Source organism: Mobula birostris, chromosome 3 (genome assembly GCF_030028105.1).
Source record: "Mobula birostris isolate sMobBir1 chromosome 3, sMobBir1.hap1, whole genome shotgun sequence".
NCBI classification, from domain to species: Eukaryota; Metazoa; Chordata; class Chondrichthyes; order Myliobatiformes; family Myliobatidae; genus Mobula; species Mobula birostris.
The window spans coordinates 16,163,943-16,189,736 of NC_092372.1; the positions used below are offsets into that span (position 1 = coordinate 16,163,943).

The 25,794-nt window shown below is 42.9% G+C and overlaps 1 protein-coding gene across 1 annotated transcript; it reads right to left on the minus strand.

Annotated features, from left to right (window-relative positions):
* Positions 1–335: 335 nt before the first annotated feature.
* Positions 336–25,111, minus strand: rx3 (retinal homeobox gene 3). The gene is made up of 3 exons (XM_072252114.1): positions 24,871–25,111; positions 23,990–24,231; positions 336–788 (listed from the first exon to the last, which is right to left on the minus strand). Exons 1-3 carry the CDS (start codon positions 25,109–25,111, stop codon positions 336–338), a joined length of 936 nt encoding a protein of 311 aa, XP_072108215.1.
* Positions 25,112–25,794: the final 683 nt, after the last annotated feature.

A 25,794-nucleotide genomic window follows, 5' to 3' on the forward strand; every position in this document is an offset into this window, starting at 1 on the left:
ATCTTTCTACAATAAAATGCATATTTTAACAGGGTATCGATATAAAATGTACAAAAATATTAACAGTGGTTTAAACCATTAATTTGTAACTTATCTGACATTCGCTTAGGAAACTACAGACCACGAGAAACACAAAATTATTGCATCTACAACAAATACATAGTTAGCAACAGATGTACAAAAATAAAAACAGATTAATTAAAATTCTGAGGAATAATGCAAAAAGATTATGCTTCTTTGACACTTAATAACAGCTTTATACATTCAAATTTTAAAATTCTGATCAGCATTTTAAGCAATAGTAGAGGATCATTAAAAGACCTCTGCAATCTGCCTCAGATGGTCTGCCAGCTTTTCCCAATGAACTGGATGTGTTCTTTGGCCTTCATTCTGAGGGAAGCTATGCTGGAGTGTCTCTGTTCTGCATCTTGCAGAGGAAATTTGTCCACATAGGGGGTCCCACACTGAAAGGTGGAGGGACTGATGCCGCCCATGGGTTGCAAGGTATGCCCTAAGCCTGGGGAGTTTAGAAAAGGCGGAGGGGTATAGCTGCCCTGCAAGCCCTGTGTTGTGGTGGTCATGAAACCTGGGAGGTTCTGTAATGCAGTTGTGCTGGACATTGGTGAAGTGAGCCAAGGATCCATTGATAAGTTACTGTTCAGAGGGCCTATGGCTGAAGACTGCGATGATCTGTTGAAGGACAGCATTGGCGAATCCTGCAATTTCATGGCACTGGTTTCCAACTTCTCTTGCCGCCTCCACTTGGCTCTTCTGTTTTGAAACCACACCTGAAACAAGAGCATATTAGTTTGACATTTATATAAAATATGGGAATTGTAAGGTCTCTGACCTTGGGACCTTGCAACGGATTGTGTGGACTGCTGAAAGAATCGCTGGTTTCCCTCACCCACAATCCCCTCCCCATCCAGGACGTATACCAGAATTGCCACATTCGCAGAGCCATCAGCACTATCAAGGACCCATCCTCAACCCCCTATCCCCACCCCCCTACCCCATCTGGCCCACAAACCTTTTGACCTCCTACCGTCAGGCAAAAGTTACCGCAGTATCAGAACGAGAACAAGGACTGTTAGGCTGAGTAACAGCTTCTTCCCCCAGGCTGTGAGACTTCTGAACACCCTGCTACCTACCCAGTATACATTAGTTATGAAAGCGCCAGTAACAGTGCAAAACTGTTGTATATTTAACTAGATATCATATATGCACTATGTCAACTTGTACATCTGGAGAATATTATCTGTCCATATTATTGTGTTAATACTATTTTATGAACTGTATGTGATAAATATACTTCTTGCAGCTTGGTCCCAGAGGAACAGTGTTTCATTTAGCTGTATACATGTGTATGGTTGAATGACAATAAACTTGAAAATTCATACTAACTGTTTTGCCAGTTTTTCTGACATGGAACAATTGATTGCTGATGTGTGCACTACCCAGCTGACAATTTCACTTTTACTTCCAGGCTCACAATACTTAGTTTAATTGCTATCGATGATCAGTTAATTCAGTCATTCCCATGGCTTCCAGTGGCGTGAGGTATACAGTCATGCACATACTCAGCAAACTATCTTACAAGATGGAGTTGAAGGCAAATGGCCTTCCAGTCTCACCAATATGTACTTTTTGACATGGTGATAGAGGTCTGGAGTACACAACTCCCTTTAGGTCTTCTCAGTGCCACTTTGCTTTGCCTTTTTCTAATTATCTCCTCACTTTTTGCTATTACGTGGACACCACATTTTTGGCAAATTTGTCTTCGCTTTTCATTTAAGCTGCCACTGAATGGCACAATAACTGTTCTAGCTGGAGGTTGACTTTGTTGTGTTGCACTCCATTCCTTTCTCAATTATGTGTATATAATATTACGTCACTGAAAGTAAGCATGCAGGTACAGCGGGCAGTGAAGAAAGCAAATGGCATGTTGGGCTTCATAACAAGGGGAGTTGAGTATAGGATCAAAGAGGTCCTTCTGCAGCTGTACAAGGCCCTGGTGAGACCACACCTGGAGTATTGTGTACAGTTTTGGTCTCCAAATTTGAGGAAGGACATTCTAGCTATTGAGGGAGTGCAGCGTAGGTTCACGAGGTTAATTCCCGGGATGGCGGGACTGTCATATGTTGAAAGATTGGAGCGACTGGGGTTGTATACACTGGAATTTAGAAGGATGAGAGGGGATCTGATTGAAACATATAAGATTATTAAGGGATTGGACATGCTAGAGGCAGGAAACATGTTCCCGATATTGGGTGAGTCCAGAACCAGTTTAAGAATAAGGGGTAGACAATTTAGAGCAGAGTTGAGGAAAAACTTTTTCACCCAGAGAGTGGTGGATCTGTGGAATGCTCTGCCTCAGAAGGCAGTGGAGGCCAATTCTCTGGATGCTTTCAAGAAAGAGTTAGATAGAGCTCTTAAAGATAGCAGAGTCAAGGTATATGGGGAGAAGGCAGGAACAAGGTACTGATTGTGGATGATCAGCCAGGATCACAGTGAATGGTGGTGCTGGCTTGAAGGGCTGAATGGCCTACTCCTGCACCTATTGTCTACCGTCTATATTGGTGAGACTGGAAGGCCATTGAAGATCACGATAGCAGAACATAAGAGCGCCTTAAAAAACTTGAGAGCAGGACGAAGTGGGATCACTGAACAATGTCTACCATATTCATGTAGACCAAGGTTTGATGAGGCCAACATCCTTGGCCAGGAAGAGAATGCCTACAAGAGAACGATTAGGGAATCACTAGAGATGGAGCATGAAGGGGACCTAAATGTAGGTTCTAAGAGTGTAGAGATAGCTCCAGTCTGAGTTCTGTAGGGTTTATTTGTTTTGTGGCTATCTCAAGGTTGTATACAGTATACATACAGTATCTTGATAATAAATGTACTTGGAACTATGTAGAATCTTTCACAGATTTGGCTTCCTCAGAAAATGGCCTCCATTTCACATCTGCTTCAGGGTGCCATGAAATTTGATGTTAACCAACAGGTCCTGGTAGCGTAGCCATTAACACAATGCACGCACATCTCAAGGTATTAAGTTCGGAGTTCAATTCTGGTGCTGTCTGTCATCAGTTTGTATGCCCTCCCTATGGATGTGTGGGTTTCCTTCACATGCTCTGGTTTCCTCCCACCGTCCAAAGTAGGTTAATTAGATATTGTAAGTTGTCCTGTGATTAGGCTGGCATGGGTTGCTGAGTGGTGTGAATCAGAATCAGCCTTAATATCAGCAGAATATGTTGTGAAATTTATTGTTATACAGCAGCAATACATAATAAAACTGTTAAAGTATGTAGATATATTAAAAGTTAAATTTTAATAAATAGTGCAAAAATAGAAATAAAAAGTAGTGAGGTCGTGTAGAGGGGTTCAATGTTCATTCAGAAATTGGATAGCAGATGGGAGGAAGCTGTTCCTGAATCGCTGAGTGTGTGCCTTCAGTACCTCCTAACTGATGGTAGCAATGAGAAGAGGGCAGGTCCTGGGTGATGGGGACATTGGGACGGAGGGGGACTGATCTGTGCTGTACCTCTTAAAAAAAAACAAGTTCCAGCACAGATGAAACTCTGGTGCAGACTGGAGCGGAGCAAGGCTAGCTATCACTCACATTAGAGGAACACTTCAGCTCCACCAGGGTACTACTTGGGTAAAGAGCACGTAGTCGCAGAGCACGACGGCACAGAAACAGGCCCTTCAGCCCATCTAGTGCACGCCAAAACATTTAAACTGACTACTCCCATCGACTTGCACCTGGACCATAGGCCTCAAACCCCTACCATCTTAGAAATTTGGTTAAGTGCTGAAATCAAACATGTATCCACCACTTCTACTGTTCTACCTCATTCCACAATTACATCACCTTCCGAGTGAAGATGTTACCCCTCATGTTCCCCTGAAACATTTCATCTTTCAACCTTAACCCATGACCTCCAGTTCTAGTCTCACCTAACATCAGTGGTAAATGCTTGCTTGCATTATCCTTGTCTATACCCCTCATATGGGGGGCATGTGGGAGACTATTTCTTGACAACATTCCATAAACAATGTCAGAATGACATTTTGGCCAAAGAGCCTGTTCTTATGCTGCAGTGTTCTATGACTCTAAGGTTATTACAACTTCAGTCGTCAACACCTTCAGTGTTGGCGCGTGGCCAAGTGGTTAAGGCGTTCGTCTAGCGATTTGAAGGTCGCTAGTTCGAGCCTTGGCTGAGGCAGCGTGTTGTGTCCTTGAGCAAGGCACTTAACCCCCACACTGCTCTGCGACGACACCGGTGCCAAGCTGTATGGGTTGCAGCTCATACCTCACCACCCAAAACTCCGCAGCCATACCTCTCCCAGTCACACATATACATCCACAAGCCCAACACTTAATCCTAACATACAAGGGGGCACACACCCCTACAAACCCAAGGCACACCCCGACTAACCCTGGCCACACCCCCACAAACCCGATTACCTTTGTCAGGAGGGGCAAGATCCAAGAAAGGCGAGTATTGGACATGGTTAATGAGGGTGTGGGCCAGATCAAAGTGGCAGGGTTGTGTGAAATTGAATCTCAAGTGAGTAGATCAAAAAGCACAAGAGGGCTGATTTGCCCACTGCCCGCATACTCTCAATGCCCTTCCCTTGGACAACATGGGTGCTGTGGAGAGGGGAGACTTGCAGCATGGGCAACTGCTGGTCTTCCATACAACCTTGCACCCTGGAAACCTTCCAAGGCACAAATCCATGGTCTCATGAGACTAACGGATGCCTATATAAAAAAAGTCGTCAAGCAAATACAGATAACTCTGCACCTCCACCATTACTAAGCTAATAAAGCCCTCCACACCATGAAGCAGATCTACAAGGGGTGCTAACACAAGAAAGCAGAATCCGAAGAGCCCCACCATCCAGGCCATGCCCACTTCTTACTAGTGCATTTGAGCAGGAGGCACAGAGCTCATGTCCTGCACCACCCAATTCTGGGACAGTTATTATCCTACAACCATCAGGCTCCTGAACCAATATGGATAACATCAATCACCACAACCCTGAAATGATTCTACAACAGGCAGAATCACTTTGAAAGACTCTTTACAACTCAAGTTCTCAGTATTATTTTTAATTTGTGAAACCACGCGGTATCCTTGGCCACGCAAGTCTAGGGAATTCACACTCCAGTCCTGCCAAACCCGTGAGGTTGAGACGTCTCTTCCATCCCAAACCTCAGTTTATGCGGATGCTGTGTAATTTGCTACCCTGTTACAACTCAGTACCAAGAAATAGCAGACAGCACACTGCATACGAGTAAAAGAATTATATTTATGAATCTTAACTTAAAGGGTTAATAAAGAAAAGGAAAACCAAAAAGAGCCCATTATAATTAAACAGTCAAATGTGCACAAGTTGGAGCTCAATTCTTCCAAAAGTTAACCATATCCACCGATCTTCCTTACACCCTGGCATCTTGCCCTGTTGAATCATGGTCCCCCACCGGGTCAAATCCTACGACCTGTTCTCTCCAGCATCTTCTCTCTTCATATTCTGCCAAACAAATAACCCAGCTCACACCGGTGTCAGGCACACAACACAAAAACACACTCCCCCTTCTCCTGAAACATGTTCCAAAACCCCGTCGTAAGCTCCATTGGGCTTCCCGTTGCGCCAAAAACATTCTCTGGCGCTCGCATGCAGCCTGCGGAAGTAGCAAAGGGGTTCTGCGCCACTGTGCATCTGTCCCCCTCAGAATCTCTATCAATCTCTGTCTTTTTATGTCATCAGAGCACTGCCACTCATCCAGCATCTGAGAATTCTGCTCTGCTCAAGTCTCACACTCCTCTTCCCCGCCGGGCGTGAGCGTTTTTCCCCCGAGAATGTTCTGAGCCCTACAATAACTGGGACTTTCAACCTGGGCACTTTGCCATTTATTCACCAGGGAGGCGAGGGCCAATACCAACTCAGAATGCTCACCCCTCACTAGAGGACTCATTCGACATTCCAGAACACTCCTTCCCCTCGCTCTGCAGAAACAAGGGCAACTTGTCTTTAAAGTCTCCACCCCCAGCCATGGGAAACTCTGATTCCAATTCGGCAGCCTCACCTATATTTGCATTGTCAGTCTTCTTTTGCACGTTGGTTAAGTCTTTATATATATAATATTTTCATAATTCTATTATATTTCTTTATCTTCCTGTAAATGCCCACAAGAAAATGAATCCCAAGGTAGTATATAGTGACATATACTGTACTTAAATTTACTTTGAGCTTTGAATTTTAATATTTTTTTTTATTTGCAGAGTTTGTCTTTTGCACACTGGTTACCAGTCTTTATGTATAACTTTACGTAAAGAAATACAATTGAATTTATCTTCCTGTAAATGCTTGCAAGATTCCTGCTCCTGTCTGTAAAGACTTTGTAGATTCTCCCCGTGACTGTATGGGTTTCCTCCGGGTGCTCCAGTTTCTTCCCTCAGTCCAAAGGGGTTATGAAGTTTAAATGGTCCGTTATTGTAAACTGTCCGTTAATAAACTATGGTTCAGTTGAGGGATTGCAGGCAGTGCGGCTCGGAGGGCTGGAAGAGCCTATTCTGTGCTGTATCTCAATAAATAAATAATGAATCTCAGGGTAGTATATGATGACATATATGTACTTTGCTATTAAATTTACTTTGAATTTTGAAAGATCTTTTACCAACTTGCCTCACTACACAAAACCACACTGTTGCAAATAAATGCCCAAAATAAAACCTTGGAAAACAAGGACAAGAAGACAGACACTGACGATTAAAACCAGTGTGCCATCAAAATCTTTGCCATCTGAGGAACAAAGAAGTCAAAAGGTCAAGACCTCAAACCCAATACAAAGTTTATGAGCAACAAACACAAAATGCTGGAGGAACTCAGCAGGTCGGGCAGCATCTGTGGAGGGCAATAAACAGTCAATGCTTCAGGTCAAGAACCTTCATCAGGACTGGAAAGGAAGGGGGAAGAAACCAGAATTAGGAGGTGGAGGTGGATGATGGAAAGGAATACAAACAGGCAAGTGATAGACATAACCAGGTGAAGGGGAAAGTTGGTGGGTGGGGGTGGAGGTGAAGCAAGAAACAGAGAGGATAGGTTGAATAAGTAAAGAGCTGAAGAAGGGGGGATCTGATAGGAGGGAAGCATGGAGCATAGGAGAAACAGGAGGAGGAGGGGCACCAGTGGGGAATGACAGGCAGGGGAGGAGAAGTAAGAGGGGAGCCAGAATAAGGAATGGAAAAAGGGAGAAGGGGAGGTGTGAGAAAGTATCAAAAGTTAAAGAAATTGCTGTTCATGCCATTAGGTTGGGTATAACCAGCATTTTATGTGTGTTTTATATATGCAAGTCTTTCTATCCTTTTTGGTCCTAAACTTGTCTTGATTCTAGTTTATGATCTATCATGCAGCATTGAGATCTTTGCCCTCTATGCTCCAGTGACATGTATTACCCTCAAAAGCACCAGTGGACTGGTTGTAGTTCATTAGTGGAATGGACAGACAAACGTCAGCATCTTCTCCCAGGAAAGGCACCCCATGGATCGAATGGGTTAATGGATGAGAAGAGTTTCAATGGATCTGGGTCTGTTCTCACTGGAGTTTGGAAGACTGAGAAGGATCTCATTGAATCCAATCCAAAATAGTGTGGATGTGGAGAGGACATTTCCATTAGTGGGAGAGTTTAGGACCAGAGGCCTCAGCTTCAGAATAAAAGGACATGCCTTTAGAACAGAGATGAGGAGGAATTTCTTTAGACAGACTGTGGTGAATCTGTGGCATTTATTACCATAGAAGGCCAAGTCATTGGGTATACTTAAAGCAGAGGTTGATAGATTCTTGATTAGTAAGGATGTCAAAGATTGTGGAGAGAAAGTTCAAAGTAAAATTTATTATCAGAGAACAGACATGCCATCACATACAACCCTGAGATTCTTTTTCCTGTGGGCATATTCAGCAAATCTCTAGAACTATAACTGTAAACAGGATCAATGAACAACAAACTGTGCAAATGCAAATATAAATAAATAGCAATAAATAATGAGAGCATGAAATAACAAGATTGAGTACTTGAAGTGAGATCATTGGATGTGGGAACACCGGAAATAAAATGAGTGTAGTTATCCTCTTTCGTTTAAGAGCCTGATAGTTGAGGAGTAGGAACTGTTCCTGAACCTGGTGGTGTGAGTCCTGAGGCTCTTGTACCTTCTACCTGATGGCAGCAGCAAGAAAAGAGCATGGCCTGGGTGGTGAGGATCTTTGATGATGGATGCTGCTTTTCTATGATAATGTTTCATGTAGATGTGCTCAATGCTTGGGAGTGCTTTACCTGTGATGTACTGGGTTGAATCCACTAACTTTTGAGAATTTTCTGCTCAAAGGCATTGGTGTTCCTACACTTTCCGCCACATATTTATAGAAGTTTGCCATGGTTTTTGATGACATGCCTAATCTCTGCAGACTGCTAAGGAAGTAATGGCGCTGTTGTGCCTTCTTTGCAATTGTATTTATATGATGGGTCCAGGACAGGTCCTCTGAGATAGTGACACCCAGTAATTAAAGTCACTGACCACCTCCACCCCTGATCCTCTGATGAGTACTGGCTCACGAACCTCTGGTTTCCCTCTCCTAAAGTCTACAATCTGTTGCTTGGTTTTGCTGACGTTGAGTGAGAACTTGTTGTTATGACACCACTCAGCCAAATTTTTCAATCTCCCTCCTGCATGCTGATTTATCACAACCGTTGATATGTCCCACAACAATGGTGTCATCAGCAAACTTGAATATAGTAGGAGAAACAAGCAAGTTTATTTGTTTAGCATTTTTCAAACACAAGCCAGCTCAAAGTGCTTTACATAGAACAAGATATTAAAAAAATCAAATTTCAGACAATATATGAGAATAAAATCACACAAAAACTGCTATGATAAATAGAAGTTACAGTGCAGGAGATTCTAATTAAAAGCAACAGCGAAAAGAGAAGTTTTAAGCCTCAGTTTAAAAGAACTTAAAGTTGGGCAGACTTCAGATCTCTGAAAGGTTATTCTGGATATGTGGAGCATAGTAATTAAAAGCTGCTTCACCATGTTTAGTTTTGACCTTGGGGACGGTAAGCAGACCAGCTCCAAACAACCTGAGAGCTCGGGAAGATTCATAATGCAGCAAGAGATCGGACATGTATTTTAGCTCTCGATCATTCACCATTGGTAATATTTTAAAGTCAATCCTCTGATGGTCAGGATGCCAATGTAGCGATCTGAGAACTGGAGTGATGTGCTCTACTTTTTTAGTTTTAGTGAGGACTCTAGCAGCAGGATTCTGAATGAGCCGCGGCTGTCTGAGGGATTTTTTTTTACAGAGACCTGTGAAAACACTATTACAGTAGTCAAGCAACACACATCAAAGTTGCTGGTGAACACAGCAGGCCAGGCAGCATCTCTAGGAAGAGGTGTAGTCGACATTTCAGGCCGAGACCCTTCGTCAGGACTAACTGAAGGAAGAGTGAGTAAGGGATTTGAAAGTTGGAGGGGGAGGGGGAGATCCAAAATGATAGGAGAAGACAGGAGGGGGAGGGATGGAGCCAAGAGCTGGACAGGTGATTGGGAAAAGGGATACGAGAGGATCATGGGACAGGAGGTCCGGGAAGAAAGACGGGGGGGGGGGGACCCAGAGGATGGGCAAGAGGTATATTCAGAGGGACAGAGGGAGAAAAAGGAGAGTGAGAGAAAGAATGTGTGCATAAAAATAAGTAACAGATGGGGTACGAGGGGGAGGTGGGGCCTAGCAGATGTCATTTAAAATCTTGACCAAAACAGTCTCAGTGGTATGGTGTTGTCGAAATCCGGACAGGAGAACATCCAACCAGTTGCTTAGTGCCAAAAAGGTCTTAAGTTTCTGATAAGCAACCTTTTCAATGATTTTACTGAAATATGGTAAGTTTGATATAGCCTGTAATTATTAATTACTGAGACATCTTCGTTCTTCTTTTAAAAAGAGGCTTAATAACTAGTTTTCAGGGGTTTTGGGAAGTAGCCTGATGGAAGAGAAGTGCTGCAGAATGTCTAGTGCCATGCAATTAAAAACATATTTTAAGAAGGTTGTAGGTGAAATGTCAAGGAAATAGGGGGAAGATTTCAGGTGTAACACAATTTCTTCTGGAGCTTTATAGTTAACTAAATCAGTTCTAAGTGAATGAAAGGACGACACGGACTTCTGACCTGATGCAGAGACACTGACAGCATGTCTAATCTTCTGAATTTTGACAGGAAGAACGAACGCAAGGTCATTACATGACTTTGTAGAAGGAAGTGCAGGTACTACTGATACGAGGTTGTAAGCCTATCAATTGTAGCAAATAAGGCACATACATTATTACTGTGAAAGCCGTTGAGAGGGAAAGTAAATCAGACAGGATTGAATGACAAAGTAGACTCCGGACTGAATGCCTACTCTATGATTCTAATGGTCTTATTGTCTTATCGTCTAATTGTCATGATGAAAGCCACTGGTCCAGAATCTTTTGGAATAGGACTTCTCATGGAATTATCTGTTTCTAATGTTTGGAATGTTGCTGGAATTGGAAATTGATAACCAAAGGTGTGGGACTTTACTGAACAACATAGCCTTCCATTAAGAACTATAGAAACCATAGAACCATAGAAACTACAGCACAGAAACAGGCCTTTTGGACCTTCTTGGCTGTGCCGAACCATTTTCTGCCTAGTCCCACTGACCTGCACACGGATCATATCCCTCCATACACCTCCCATCCATGTATCTGTCCAATTTATTCTTAAATGTTAAAAAAGAACCCGCATTTACCACCTCGTCTGGCAGCTCATTCCATACTCCCACCACTCTCTGTGTGAAGAAGCCCCCCCTAATGTTCCCTTTAAACTTTTCCCCCCTCACCCTTAACCCATGTCCTCTGGTTTTTTTTCTCCCCTTGCCTCAATGGAAAAAGCCTGCTTGCATTCACTCTATCAATACCCATCATAATTTTATATACCTCTATCAAATCTCCCCTCATTCTTCTACGCTCCAAGGAATAAAGTCCTAACCTATTCAACCTTTCTCCGTAACTGAGTTTCTCAATTCCCGGCAACATCCTTGTAAACCTTCTCTGCACTCTTTCAACCTTATTTATATCCTTCCTGTAATTTGGTGACCAAAACTGAACACGATACTCCAGATTTGGCCTCACCAATGCCTTGTACAACCTCATCATAACATTCCAGCTCTTATACTCAATACTTTGATTAATAAAGGCCAATGTACCAAAAGCCCTCTTTACGACCCTATCTACCTGTGATGCCACTCTTAGGGAATTTTGTATCTGTATTCCCAGATCCCTCTGTTCCACTGCACTCCTCAGTGCCTTACCATTAACCCCGTATGTTCTACCTTGGTTTGTCCTTCCAACATGCAATACCTCACACTTGTCTGTATTAAACTCCATCTGCCATTTTTCAGCCCATTTTTCCAGCTGGTCCAAGTCCCTCTGCAGGCTCTGAAAACCTTCCTCACGGTCTACTACACTTCCAATCTTTGTATCATCAGCAAATTTGCTGATCCAATTTACCACATTATCATCCAGATCATTGATATAGATGACAAATAACAATGGACCCAGCAGTGATCCCTGTGGCACACCACTAGTCACAGGCCTCCATTCAGAGAAGCAATTCTCTACTACCACTCTTTGGCTTCTTCCATTGAGCCAATGTCTAATCCAATTTACCACCTCTCCATGTATACCTAGCCACTGAATTTTCCTAACTAACCTCCCATGCAGGACATTGTCAAAGGCTTTACTGAAGTCCATGTAGACAATATCCACTGCCTTCCCCTCATCCACTTTCCTGGTAACCTCCTCGAAAAACTCCAATAGATTGGTCAAACATGACCTACCACGCACAAAGCCATGTTGACTCTCCCTAATAAGTCCCTGTCTATCCAAATGCTTGTAGATTCTGTCTCTTAGTACTCCCTCCAATAACTTACCTACTACCGACTTTAAACTTACTGGCCTATAATTTCCCGGATTACTTTTTGATCCTTTTTTAAACAACGGAACAACATGAGCCACTCTCCAATCCTCCGGCACCTCACCTGTAGACAGCGACATTTTAAATATTTCTGCCAGGGCCCCTGCAATTTCAACACTAGTCTCCTTCAAGGTCCGAGGGAACACCCTGTCAGGTCCCGGGGATTTATCCACTTTAATTTTCCTCAAGACAGCAAGGACCTCCTCCTTTTTGATCTGTACAGTTTCCATGATCTCACTACCTGTTTCCCTTAATTCCATAGACTTCCTGCCAGTTTTCTTAGTAAATACAGATGCAAAAAACCTATTTAAGATCTCCCCCATTTCCTTTGTCCGCACATAGCCGACCACTCTGATCTTCAAGAGGACCAATTTTATCCCTTACAATCCTTTTGCTCTTAATATACCTGTAAAAGCTCTTTGGATTATCCTTCACTTTGACTGCCAAGGCAACCTCATGTCTTCTTTTAGTCCTCCTGATTTCTTTCTTAAGTATTTTCATGCACTTCTTTTATTCCCTGCTTCCTATACGTGTCATACAACTCCTTCTTTTTCTTTATCAGAGTTGCAATATCCCTTGAGAACCAAGGTTCCTTATTCCTATTCACTTTGCCTTTAATCCTGACAGGAACATACAAACTCTGCACTCTCAAAATTTCTCCTTTGAAGGCTTCCCACCTACCGATCACATCCTTGCCAGAGAACAACCTGTCCCAATCCACGCTTTTTAGATCCTTTCTCATTTCTTCAAATTTGGCCTTCTTCCAGTTAAGAACCTCAACCCAAGGACCAGATCTATCCTTGTCCATGATCAAGTTGAAACTAATGGTGTTATGATCACTGGAACCAAAGTGCTCCCCTACACAGACTTTTGTCACTTGTCCTAACTCGTTTCCTAACAGGAGATCCAATATTGCATCCCCTCTAGTTGGTCCCTCTATATATTGATTTAGAAAACTTTCCTGAACACATTTTACAAACTCTAAACCATCTAGACCCCTAACAGTATGGGAGACCCAATCAATATATGGAAAATTAAAATCCCCTACCACCACAACTTTATGTTTCCTGCAGTTGCCTGCTATCTCTCTGCAGATTTGCTCTTCCAATTCTCGTTGACTATTGGGTGGTCTGTAATGCAATCCCACTAATGTGGCCATACCTTTCTTGTTTCTCAGCTCCACCCATAAGGACTCAGTAGACAAGCCCTCTAATCTGCCCGGCCTGAGCACTGCTGTAATATTTTCCCTAACAAGCAATGCTACTCCCCCACCTTTCATTCCTCTGCCTCGATCACATCTGAAACATCGGAACCCTGGAATATTAAGCTGCCAGTCCTGCCCCTCCTGTAGCCAAGTTTCACTAATTGCTATAACATCATAATTCCATGTGTCAATCCACACCCTCAACTCATCCGCCTTCCCCGCAATACTCCTAGCATTGAAATATATACACCTCAGAAGATTTTTACCACCACTCACAACCTTTCTATCAGCGGATTTGCTTGAACTTTTAACATCATTTATTTTCACCCCAGCCACACTGTCAGCTCTGGCACTCTGGTTCCCATCCCCCTGCAAATCTAGTTTAAAGCCTCCCCAACAGCATTAACAAACCTCCCTGAAAGGATATTGGTCCCCCTATAGTTCAAGTGTAACCGGTCTCTCTTGTACAGGTCCCACCTGCCCCAGAAGGGGTCCCAATTATCCTGAAATCTGAAGCCCAGCTCCTCAGCCACTTGTTCATCCTCCAGAGCATCCTATTCCTACCCTCACTGGCACGTAGCACAGGTAGCAGTCCTGAGATTACCACCCTTGAGGCCCTGCTTTTCAACTTCCTACCAAGCTCTCTATACTCACTCTCCAGGACCTCCTCACTCTTCCTTGCTATGTCATTGGTACCGATCTGCACTACGAAATCTGGCTGATCACCCTCCCACTTCAGAATGTCATGCAAGTGATCAGAGACATCCTTGACCCTGGCACCCGGGAGGCAACAAACCATCCTGGATTCTCTGTCACAACCACAGAACCTCCTATCTGCACCTCTAACTATCGAGTCCCCTATCACTACTGCTCTCCTCTTTCTCCCCCCTCCCTTCTGCACTGCAGAGCCAGTCTCAGTGCCAGAGATCCGGCTACTGCAGCTTGTCCCGGGTAAGTCATCCCCCCCAACAGTATCCAATGCGATATACTTGTTGTTGAGGGGAATGGCCACAGAGGAACTCTGCTCTGCCTGCCCTTTCCTCTTCCCTCCCTGACAGTGACCCAATTTCCTGTCCTCTGCTCCTTTGGCGTAACTACCTCCCTGTAGCTACTATCTATAATCTCCTCATTCTCCTGAATGATCTGCAGGTCATCCAGATCCTGCTCCAGTTCCCTAACGTGGTTTGTTAGGAGCTGCAGCTGGATTCACTTCTTGCAGGTGTCATTGTCAGGGACACTGGAGGGCTCCCTGACTTCCCACATTCTGCAAGAGGAGCATTCCAACATCCTGCCTGGCATTCTCTCTACGCTAGACAATCTGAATAAAAAACTTACCGGAACCCACCCTGGCCTCTGCCTGTTCTCGCCAAAGCCTGTTGAGCCAAAGCCATCCCACTCTGACTCAGTCCACTCTGACTCAGTCCACTCCGACGATGGCCGCTGTATATGGTGGTCTGCTTTTTAAACCTTGGCGCGCTACGTCACACGCCTGCGCAGTGCAGACCCTTCTCCCCGAGCAGTGTTTAAGAAAAAAAAATGACTTTTTCTACCCGAATTCTTCCACTCTCTTCTTCAGCTGCTTGGTGGAGAAAGAAATAGAGATATGGCAGAGGAGGAAGTGGTGACAACCACATAGACTCCACAACCAAGAAAACTCACAAATGCTTTGATTGTCTTAGGAGGATGAGGAAATGTGGCATGTCCCCATTGACCCTTACCAATTTTTATTGAGGTACATAGAAAATATTCTATCTGGATGCATAACTGCTTGGTAAGGGAACTGCTCTGCAGGTGAACACAAGAAACTGCACATCGCGGAAATCAGCCTCCCTTTCCATGGAATTTGTCTATACTTCTCACTGTCTCTGTAAAACAACCTGCATCAAAGACCACACCCTCCCTAGACATACTCTCTTCTCCCTTCTTTCACTGAGCAAGAAGATACAAAAGTTCTTAGTATGATAATGTTTACTTTCAAACTCACAATCTACCTTGTTGTGATCTTGTACCATGCTCCATATTGTCTATCTGCACTGCACTTTCTCTGTAGGTGTTACACTTTATTCTGCATTGTTATTGTTTTACCTTGTACTACCTCAATACACTGTAATGATCTGAGCTGTAGAAAATTGTGCAAGATGCGTTTTCCACTGTATGTGAGGATAATAACCCAATTCAAATTATTGCCAGATCAGATGTAGAGCAAGGAATGGAGAGGGAGTGAAGGAATAGATGAAGAAAGAAGTGTGATGAAAAAGGGCAAGCAATGAAGGCATTCACATCAGAAGTTTTAATTTTCTGTGGGAAATTTAAATAATTTAACAGCAGTGATATAATGATTGTTTGAAGCTTAGAGAGATTGACAGCTATCTGCCAGATGAGTGAGATCAAATGGCATTACACTTTGTGTTGAATACTAGAGGGCATATACAGACATCCCACCTCTCCCGGAAGTTCCGGGAGTCTCCCGCATATAGATAGCGGCTCCCTGATGCCCGGAAATTATATACAATATCCCGCAAATCGATTTTTTTTGAGAACGAGAGGGAAAGGGAGAGCTAGAGCTAGAGCGAGCATCCTGATTGGTCTCTTCGTGCTAAGTAGACCTATCAGTTTTCGCTGTGGGCGGGCTTTACAGTTGACCTCAAAAATAATGACAGTGTTGCTCGCTGCACTGTTTGCAACAGTGACTTTTCTACTGCCCATGGTGGGTTAAAATGTAAAAGACATGTTGAGGTGAGTTTAACAGGTGTCATTCGTTCATTAGCGTAGCTAACGTTATTTAAACTAGCTGGCTAGCTGCTAAGGAGCTACTCTATTGATGTCCAATGTGATGAGGCCAAACTCCCTGTAGACTTGCTTAAGGTTGTAATAGAATAAACATGATAATATAATATGTACATAATTTAATGTCACATTTTCTGCATATATCCAATTTGGTTTACAGATTAGACAAAATCACTAATCAAAGTATTACATACACCCTTGGAGGTCGAGGGGGGGGTGATATGGGGTTGCGGGGGGGGGGCGGGGGTGCTGAAATGGTGGTGCTACCTCCCTGAAATGAGTTTTTGCAGGGTGGGATTGGGATATCTGGCATATAGTACCTGTATAGTTATGAAGGGAGAGAAAACTTAAAGAGGAGATGCAGGGCAAGTTTTATTTTTACACAGAGTGGTAGGTGCCCGGAACGCACTGCCTGGAGTGGTGGTAAAAGCAGCATTCAAGAGGCTTTTAGAGGGGCACATGAATATGCAGGTAATTAATGGGAATGGATCATCTGTACCAGAAACCCAGGTTCAATTCCCACCGCTGCCTGTAAGGAGTTTGTATGACCATGGCCGTGACCGCATGCGTTTCCTCCAGGTGCTCCTGTTTCCTCCCACAGTTCAAAGATGCACCGATTGATAGGTTAATTGGCCATTGTAAATTGTCCCATGATTAGGCAGCAGCAGTGAAATCAGTGCAGGGGGTGGGTTTGTATCTTGATAAAAAGGATTTGTTTAATTTTTATCCATGCACAACAGAAAATATTCTATCTGAATGCATAATGGATTGGTATGGAAACTGCTCTGCAGGTGCCCACAAGAAATTGCAGAGGGTTGTGGACACAGCTCTACACAGAGGCCGTGGGCTGTAAGGCCTGTTCAAGAGTTCTACTGCTCTATGTTCTAATTCAAAACTCATACAAGTGTTTACACATTAATTATGTCCTGTACCTTAAACTTATCTTTCACTTCCCTAACTAATTTTGTCCTACTACTTTAGACCCATCTTACTTCTACAGACTTTAAATGGTCAAATAAAACAATTGTGCCAATTTGAATAAAATAATGAATGGTCAAACTTTTGAACATAGAACATTACAAGACAGTACAGGCCCTTCGGCACAATATTGTCCTGACCTTTGAACCTACTCTAAAATCAATCTGACCCTTCTCCCCCACCCCACATAGCCCTCCAGTTTTCTATCATCCATGTGCCACTTCACAAGTGTTAGCTCTGCTACACTGACTTCCCATTTCTTTCTTCTGATTTTAGTTGGGAAAAAAAGTGAATTCTCCAGTCCTCACCTTCCTCCCCACCTGTCTCATATGGATGACTTAGGCAAAGTTCGATTCATGAAGCCTCACTGATTTTTAGTAAAATTTCAGGCATCTTGTTGGGCAGAAGTTTACTAAAACTATTCCATTTAACACCTTCTTTAAATTGCAGAGAACATGTCCAGTATAATTGTCAGTCTTCAATCTGCATTTACACAATCTGCCTTTAATCTATTTGTAATGTAATCCTCTGAGGATCGTCACCTTGGCGTGGTAGAGGCTTGTGAGCACTCGATATCCCAAGAGTGATAACGTCTAGAATTTAGCTGTCTAGCACTTGGGTGCTAGAAAGGTCACGGTAAGGTCAAGGAGGGGATGGAACAAAGACCGATCCAAGAGGAGGGAGGAGAAGATGGCAACGCGACACAGCGTGCGTGGCCGTTCCGAATGATATTGTATGTGTTAACTAGGGGTCGTCCACAATCCTGATTTGATGGAGACAGCTGTGAGAAGCACGGAGGAACACCTGGAGAAACTTCTGAAATGCCTGCTTTGCTGCCGCTGCTACTGTGCGATCGAGAATCTCCGGAGGGGAAGGGCCCAAATCCTCAGCTTTGCCTATTGCCTGTTGCCGGGGCCAGGGTCGAAGCGCTCGGCAGAGATGGTGCTCAGTGCTCGGTGTCGGAGAGCTGGTCGGAGGCTCGGAGTTTTCGGACGGACTCGGAGTCAGACAGTGGTCGGATGCTTCCAGGATGCTGCATCGGCAAGTCTGCGGCGCTGGAGGTTTACTGTCTGCGTGAGATGATGGGACTTTCGAGAGACTTTGAGACTTTTTACCATGCCATGGTCTGTTCTTTATCAAATTATGGTATTGCTTTGCACTGTTGTAACTATATGTTATAATTACGTGTTTTTTGTTAGTTTTTCAGTCGGTTTGTCATGTGTTTCTGTGATATCATTCCAGAAAAACATTGTATCATTTCTTAATGCATGCATTACTAAATGACAATAAAAGAGGACTACGTGTCTTCATAATCTAAAAAACTAAGACCTCAACGGTGAAACTGCCAAAAGGTGATGACATCACAATGGCAATGAAGGTGGAGGAAGGCTACAGCAGAGAAAGGTCCTCAGTCATCTTGCATTCCATGCCACCAGACCTGGAGCCTGATCTGTCAAGGACAATGGTGGCTGTGCATGCATCGGCCTCCTAAATTCAACAAACTCACTGCACGTGTTCTCCATTAAGAGAATAACCTCTTAGGACATCATACTCTAACTTAGTCAGCCCCATCATGGGCACTAGCCTCCATAGCATCCAGGACATCTTCAAGGAACAATGCCTCAAAAAGTCAGCGTCCATCATTAAGGACTCCCATCACCCAGGTCGTGCCTTGTTCTCATTGCAGCCATCAGGAAGGAGGTACAGAAGCCTGAAGACACACTCAAAAATTCAGGAACAGCTTCTTCCCCTGTGCCATCTGACTTCTGAATGGACATTGAACCCATGAACACTATCTCACTCCTTTTGTTTTAAATCTCTATTATTGCACTTACTTAATTTAACCATAATATATATACTTACTGTGATTCACAGGTTTTTCTATTACGTATTGCAGTGTACTGCTGCTGCAAAGGCAATAAATTTCACGACACATGCCGATGATATTAAACTTGATTCTGATTCTGTTCGAGTGGTCACATTACTAATGTCTAGTGAAGTTAATGAGCAACATTTTGGAATTTTAATGGAATGAATATTAGTGCAGGAGAGAGGTCCTCAGGCAGAAGTTCAGCCATGATCTTAGAGAAAGGCTGTGCAAAAGGGATTGACCAATTAATCCACATATATTTCTGTGCTGGCCCTTGCGGAGGACCATAGACTCAGGCAGCTCCATCATGGGCACTAGCATCCCCACTAACAATAACACCTGCAAAAAGGTGATGCCTGAGAAAGGTGCCATCCATCAGTAAGGACCCCCATCACCCAGGACATGCTCACTTCTAATTACTACCATCAGAGAGAAGGTACACACACTCAACATTTTACAAACAGCTTCTTCAGTTCCATCATCTCACTATTTTGCTTTTTCTTGCACTACTAAGTTTATTATATTGGGTGATGGGGCGGAGATACATCTCTAACTAAGGAGAAGGGTAAGACACTCCCTCCCTTCGCTAGCCTGCAGGTCACCCTTGGGCAAGGTGTAGCACCTGCTTAGCACCCCCCCCCCCACCGCCGCCCCAGGATCAGGGTCACATGAAGCCAAGGGAACAGATGATGGGCGTTGACATTGGCAGCTGGTCCTATCACAAGTCCTGGTTATGCAGCCACTGACACCAGGCAGACAACCTCTGAAGAGTATTGACAAAGGCTGTGGTCATCCATCTTGTAAAGACACTGCCCAGAAGAAGACAATGGCAAACCACTTCTGTAGAAAATATTGCCAAGAGTAATCATGATCATGGAAAGACCATGATCACCTACATCATATGACACATGAATGAATGAATATATACATACACACATACCATAGGTATGATGTTACTTATGTGTCAAAATTATTCGTAAAATTTAATGAAGTCAGTCTTCAATTGCAAGGAAATTATGTGAGTTTTTCAAAGCCATACCAGTTGTCTCCATTTTTCTGCCTAGGTTAACCCTATTTAAGTGCAAATTTGTTCAGCTTGACTTTTTCCAATTTCTGAGCCTGGAAAAGCATAAAGTATAGCACATGATGATCTCCTATAATACTATGCCCACCTGGGACAACTGCAATAAGACATGGCAAAGAGATTTCAGGATCTTCACTCAATCCAAATTCCAGATTGGGTAATAAATCCATTCCTGAACATTTGTAATGAGAAATTAACAGGAAGTATGGAGGAAGAACTGATCTTTCTACAAAATGACTTCGAGCTCAAGCCGAAGTTCAAAAAAAGAACCTAGACTTTGGTTACAGAGAGAAATCACCGAACACTATCCTACACTGTGGAAAAAGATCAAGATGTTCTTTATTGCCTTTCTAACATCATACTTAGCAGAGCACAGTTTCAGTGCAAGTGCCCAACTTCTTTCAATGCAATGAAACAGACTATAAATTACTGAACATGGAGATCTGAGACTCCTCCTGAGGGGGTTCAGCTTCATGTTGAGAAACTGCTATCACTGCACCAAGCCCATCCATCTCATTGAAAGGTGAAAAAGCAATGGAGTAGTGAATAGTTGGACTACTAATATTCGCTCTAAAATTGTTGAAGGAAATTATTTTTACTGTAATTAAATAATTCTTGTTGTAGCTTTAAATAGATTTGACTAGTTTTTGCAATTCTTTGAGAATTTGCAGGTCCTCTTTTCTTTCACTGAGCATCACAAATCAAAATTCTTTATAGTTTTTTTACTTAATGGCCAGGAAGGGAGAGGAGGGCACTGGAGATGTGGTCTGGAAGCCAAGGGAGAGCTAGGGAGCTTAAGAATTTTTCACACTACTGTAGGTATGTATATACTGTGTATATTGTATACATAATGTTATAGTAATTTTTATGCATTGCTCTGTACTGCTGCCCCAATGCAATGAATTTCATGACATATGTCAATGATAATAGACCTGATTCTGATTAAACTTACTCAATGACAATGCAATCCATTTAAAAATATGAAATGATGTACAGCAGATAGTGGCAAAAGTCTTTTACTGATTTTGATCCCAGCAGATAAAACAATTGGATCATAACACTTGAGTACACTTGAGTTTGTTCTGTGTAACTTAAATTGGTTATGACAGACACACAAGTAGAAAGTGAGACTTGAGCTAAAGACTCAGATTAAATGATTAGAATGTTTCTTCATAATTTCAGTTTTACTGGATGGCAAAATTTCTCCCATGCCCTGGAGTCCAAGTTCTCTTCCCTCCTCCTTGCCAAAGTCGACTTTGTAAACTCTTAGCCTAGAATCATATTTTATGCAGAAAAGCCTTTGTATTAAATTGTTGAAATGCTTTTTCTCGAATAAAACTCGGATAAGATATAGATCGGGTAGCTCCATCATGGGCACAAGCCTTCCCATCACTGGGGACATTTTCAAAACATGATGCTTCAAGAAGTCTGCGTCCATCAATAAAGACCCTCACCATCCATGACACGCCCTCTTCTCATTGCTACCTTCAGTGAGGAGGTACAGGAGCCTGAAGACAAGCTCAACAATTTAGGGACAGCTTTTTCTCTTCACAATCAGATTTCTGAGTAGTGCATGAATCCACAGACCCATACTATTTATTTTTATATATTTATTATATAATACTTAGGTATTGTATATATTTATATATATTTCTTTTTATAACTTATAGCAAATTTTATGCACAGTACTGCGGCCACAAATTTCACAACATACATCAGGATAATATATCTGACTTCGATTTCGATTCAAGCTTTTTGATGAAGGGGGTGAGGGAGGAAAGATTGCCGGTTGCTGTCATGATTTATTTCACCTACTAGTTTGCCTTGAAATTGCATTAACAAAAACATTGTAAGAAAACAAGGGACTTAAGTTGTGCGTTTTAGGTGAAAGAGAACACGATCTTTTAATTAAACAGAAACGTTTCCTTTGCAAAAATGTCACAAAGGCTTTACCCCCATTCCAAAATTCACCGCCGAGTGCAGAGCAGTAGAATTATATAAATTTGTTCAATTTCGATTCCTCAAGTGTATAGCATCAAGCGCGTTTAATGGTAAACAGTTTTAAAATGCCCTGCAAATCAACTTTCAATTAAAACGATTTTATTAAATTGTTTACGGAAATGCTAATTAGTTGAGTTCTATGTACGACTCTTTGCTGGGTACTGTACTGAATTTTCAACGTGAAAATGTAAACCATTAATTACTTTCGGTGTTCTGAGCTGTTCGTAGGTCCACTCTCCTCTCCTGTCAGATTCCTTCTACTCCAGCCCTTTACCTTCCCCCCCCCCACCTGCCGTCACCTATCACCTCCTAGCCATCCTCCTTTCCCCTCCTTCACGTTTTATTCTGAGGTCTTCCTTCTTCCCTTCCATCCCCGAAGGGTCTCGGCCTGAACGTTGCCTGTTCATTCATTTCGATTGATGCTGCCTGATTTGCTGAATTCCTCCAGCATTTTGTGTGTATTGCTTCAAAATGTTACTGACTGTAACTAGCAAAGCATTCCACCAACGACCCCCTCCCATAAGATAAGACTAGATAATTATTCACGATATTTCAGAATCATTGACTTTGAGGTGGAGAATATTTCATAATGAACACCAAATGTTTCAGGCACGCGTGAGTAGAAACTTGCCAAGCTGTATATACAGATTTTCGTTTACCAATTCAACATATCAAACAGGACTTTTGTTGAAGGAATGTACTTCAACTGCTCCTGATGTGCCGTTCTTCCGCTTAAGCGGGAGGGTTATTAATTTATATCTCGTTGGCACGCTGTTGTGCCAAAAAGTAAGTGAAAATATGAAAGCAAAATCTATAGAACTGGGTACAAAGTCTTCCAACACTCTAGTCAACCTCCCTGGCATTCTTAAAATATAAAGTCACTGTGCAGCCTTCACTGATCGTTAAGGTTTGGACACCTTATGATTACAAGCCAATTGATACAGCATGGAAATAGGTTGCTCGCGCCAGCCATCGAACACCCATATTTTACAGAATACAAAAATGCATTCTTCTGCTTTGATAAATCACATTTTCAATCAATGCGAAAGCTCTTTTCGAACTACCTGTTGTGGCCCTCCAGTTCAGAAAAGGTAATCTCTAAGTAAACCGCTGGCTTGCTGGCAAAGTTCAGTTCATCCTTTATTCAAGAAAAACATTCCCAGCGAGCCTAACTCATCCCTTGAATGCATAGGTCAGTTGGCGAGTTTACAGTAAGAAACTGTTTGACAACTTGGGCGATCGAACGAAAATAAATATTGGCATTTGAAATGGTACAATTAAAAGAATCCTGGTGAAAATAATAAATATATTTGTGCTTTAACGATCAATTTGAACTCTTATCTCACGATCTGTAAAAAATTCTAACACTAACTTTTGAAATAGAGAAGATGATTCGAAAACTTGATATTGTCATTAACGATACATTATGATTTTATATTGAATTATTACTCAGAGTCCATGAGGGAAATTAATAACGGAGTGTGGTGAACGGCTGAGTATCATAAGGACGAAGATATAGGAACAGAATTAGGCCATTCAGCCCATCGAGTCTGCTCCGCCATTCCATCGTGGCTGATTTATTATCCTTCTCAACCCATTCCCCTGCCTTCTCCCCGTAACTTTGACTCCCTGACTAATCAAGAAATTAGCAATCTCCACTTTAAATATACCCAATGAGTTGACCTCCACAGCCAACTGTGGCAATGAATTCCCTAGATTCACTACCATCTGCCGAAAGAAATCCTTCCTCGTGTCTGTTCTATATGGCCGTCCTTCTATTCTGAAGCAGTACTTTTGGTCCTAGACTTCCCCATTATTGGAAGTATCCTTTCCACGTCAGCTGTATCTAGGCCTTTGGATATTTGATAGGTTTCAATAAAATCATTCTTCTAAACTCCTGTGAGTACAGGCCCAGAGCTATCAAACACTCCGCATGCGTTGTAACTGGCCTATAATTTCCTATAATGACCAGAACACAGCAACAGGAGGTAACAGAGCCTCACCTGCACCCGAACCTCAGGTAGGTTGACTTTCATGGCCAGCTCCTCTCTGCTGTACACGTCCGGGTAATGGGATTTCTCAAACGCCCTCTCCAGCTCGTGAAGCTGGTACGTGGTGAATGTTGTCCGGTTTCTCCTGTGCTTCTTCTTGGGCTGTTCCTCGTCCGATAGGTTATGTTCATGTTGCTTGGTTTTCACTATGTCTGGCCGGAGACCTTCCCCGTTGCTGTTCGTACAGAAGTGATCTTTGAAAAAGAAGCAAATTACACGGTTACCTAGTCCGCCATGGACGGTGCAAAACCTGGCTTCAAACGGTAGAGGTTTGGGCATGGGGCTAGTAACTCCATCCCATTAAAAACCCCAGAGCAGCAGAATCTCCAAGGTCATCAAACCTGCGAGAGGAAGGAACTTCGAAGATGGGCTACAAGTGGGGACAACGTGAAAAACTGGCCCAAGAGTAAGGATTCTAGCGAGCTGCATTTGGCGGCCTACGCCCCAGTGGGGGTGGTGGGTTTAAGTACGTATTTATTTACAACACATTGTACAATTGCAGTAGGGTTTCAAACCCAAGGTAAAGAAACCGTTAACCGCCTCCTGCTTAGCATCGTTAATAGCAAACAGTTTTGTTAAGAAGGACCGGAATCAGGGCTTATTATCAGTGACATATGTCGTGAGTTTTGTAATTGGTTGGAAATAAAACTGAGCGTTTCCTACTGAACAAATCTTTCATTGCTACCAAGTAATCATACAATTTGACGAGTTTTACCCAAATGGGAATTTAATTGTTGCATTTATATTAACAAAACGTGTTGGGGCCAGTGGCATTGGTGAAGCTAATTTAATTTGAATAGAAAATATTTGATAGCAGCAAAACACTTTATTACCGTCAAAACGTTCTGAGTTCTCTTGTTCATGCTTTGAGTTTGACGCTCTGTTGCAACAATCCCGGCCGGTGCCTTTTACTCCTTCTTCCACAATCCTGGAGTTCCTGCTGGAAGGGAAGGTTGAACGGGGAGCCGGTTCATCTTTGGTAAATCCCAAAATCGCGTCGATACTGTGCACCCTGGAAGACGCGGTGCCCGTACTCCTTCCCAAGCTCCCAAATGGTGACAAACCTTCGTCCATCCCGGTACAGCCCGAGCACAGGAAACGCATGGATTATTGTCTGATACTAGTAACTTTTAACAGTCCTTCAATAATTAAACCCTAGGTCTTTTTAATCTTCAAATGATCACTAATTCTTCTTTAATATTCCGTCTCGTTTCAATTCTTCTGCAAGGGCAAATATTGCCGCGATGGTAGTTGACTCCTTTAGCCGAGAGAGTCTTCTAATTAGTATATTTTGGAAAAGTAAGTAGCTAAATAGCAGAGGAAATGTAGTGGAGATATATACCGCAAATGTAGGAACTGTAGTTACAAAAGGGCACGTTTGCAGGACGAGCCGTCCGCTCTTTCACCGTTCTAGCACGCACAGCCTTAGGAGTTTAAGTAATGACTCGCTGCCATCCATTCAACACTCCTTTCCCTCTAATAGCTAGGAGCTTCCTGCGAGATGTGCTCGGATTTCCAAACGGCGGAGACCGTCTTAGTAAAGACCTCGAACCGCTCGGGTAGCAAGTTCGGACTTCTTTCTTGCACTTCTGGGGAGCCTCTGGCGAAACTGTTCCTTATAAATCTTGGAGCAATCTTTGTGTATCCCAGCTGCCGCTGGATGAAAGGATGAGGGGGTGGAGCGGGTGGGGATTAGAACAGAGTTTGTTCAAACAGAACAAGACCGGACAATTGCACATCCATCCTAAACCCACAGA

Bases quoted from the DNA above. Each gene is read 5' to 3' on its own strand.
- rx3 (XM_072252114.1), bottom strand. From the start codon at position 25,111: ATGGACGAAGGTTTGTCACCATTTGGGAGCTTGGGAAGGAGTACGGGC. The intron at 24,232-24,870 runs GTAATAAAGTGT...TCTTTTTCAAAG, and splicing joins GAACTCAGAACGTTTTGACG to ATCACTTCTGTACGAACAGC. The intron at 789-23,989 runs GTGAGGCTCTGT...CTCTTGTTTCAG, and splicing joins TACCTGAGGTTCGGGTGCAG to GTGTGGTTTCAAAACAGAAG.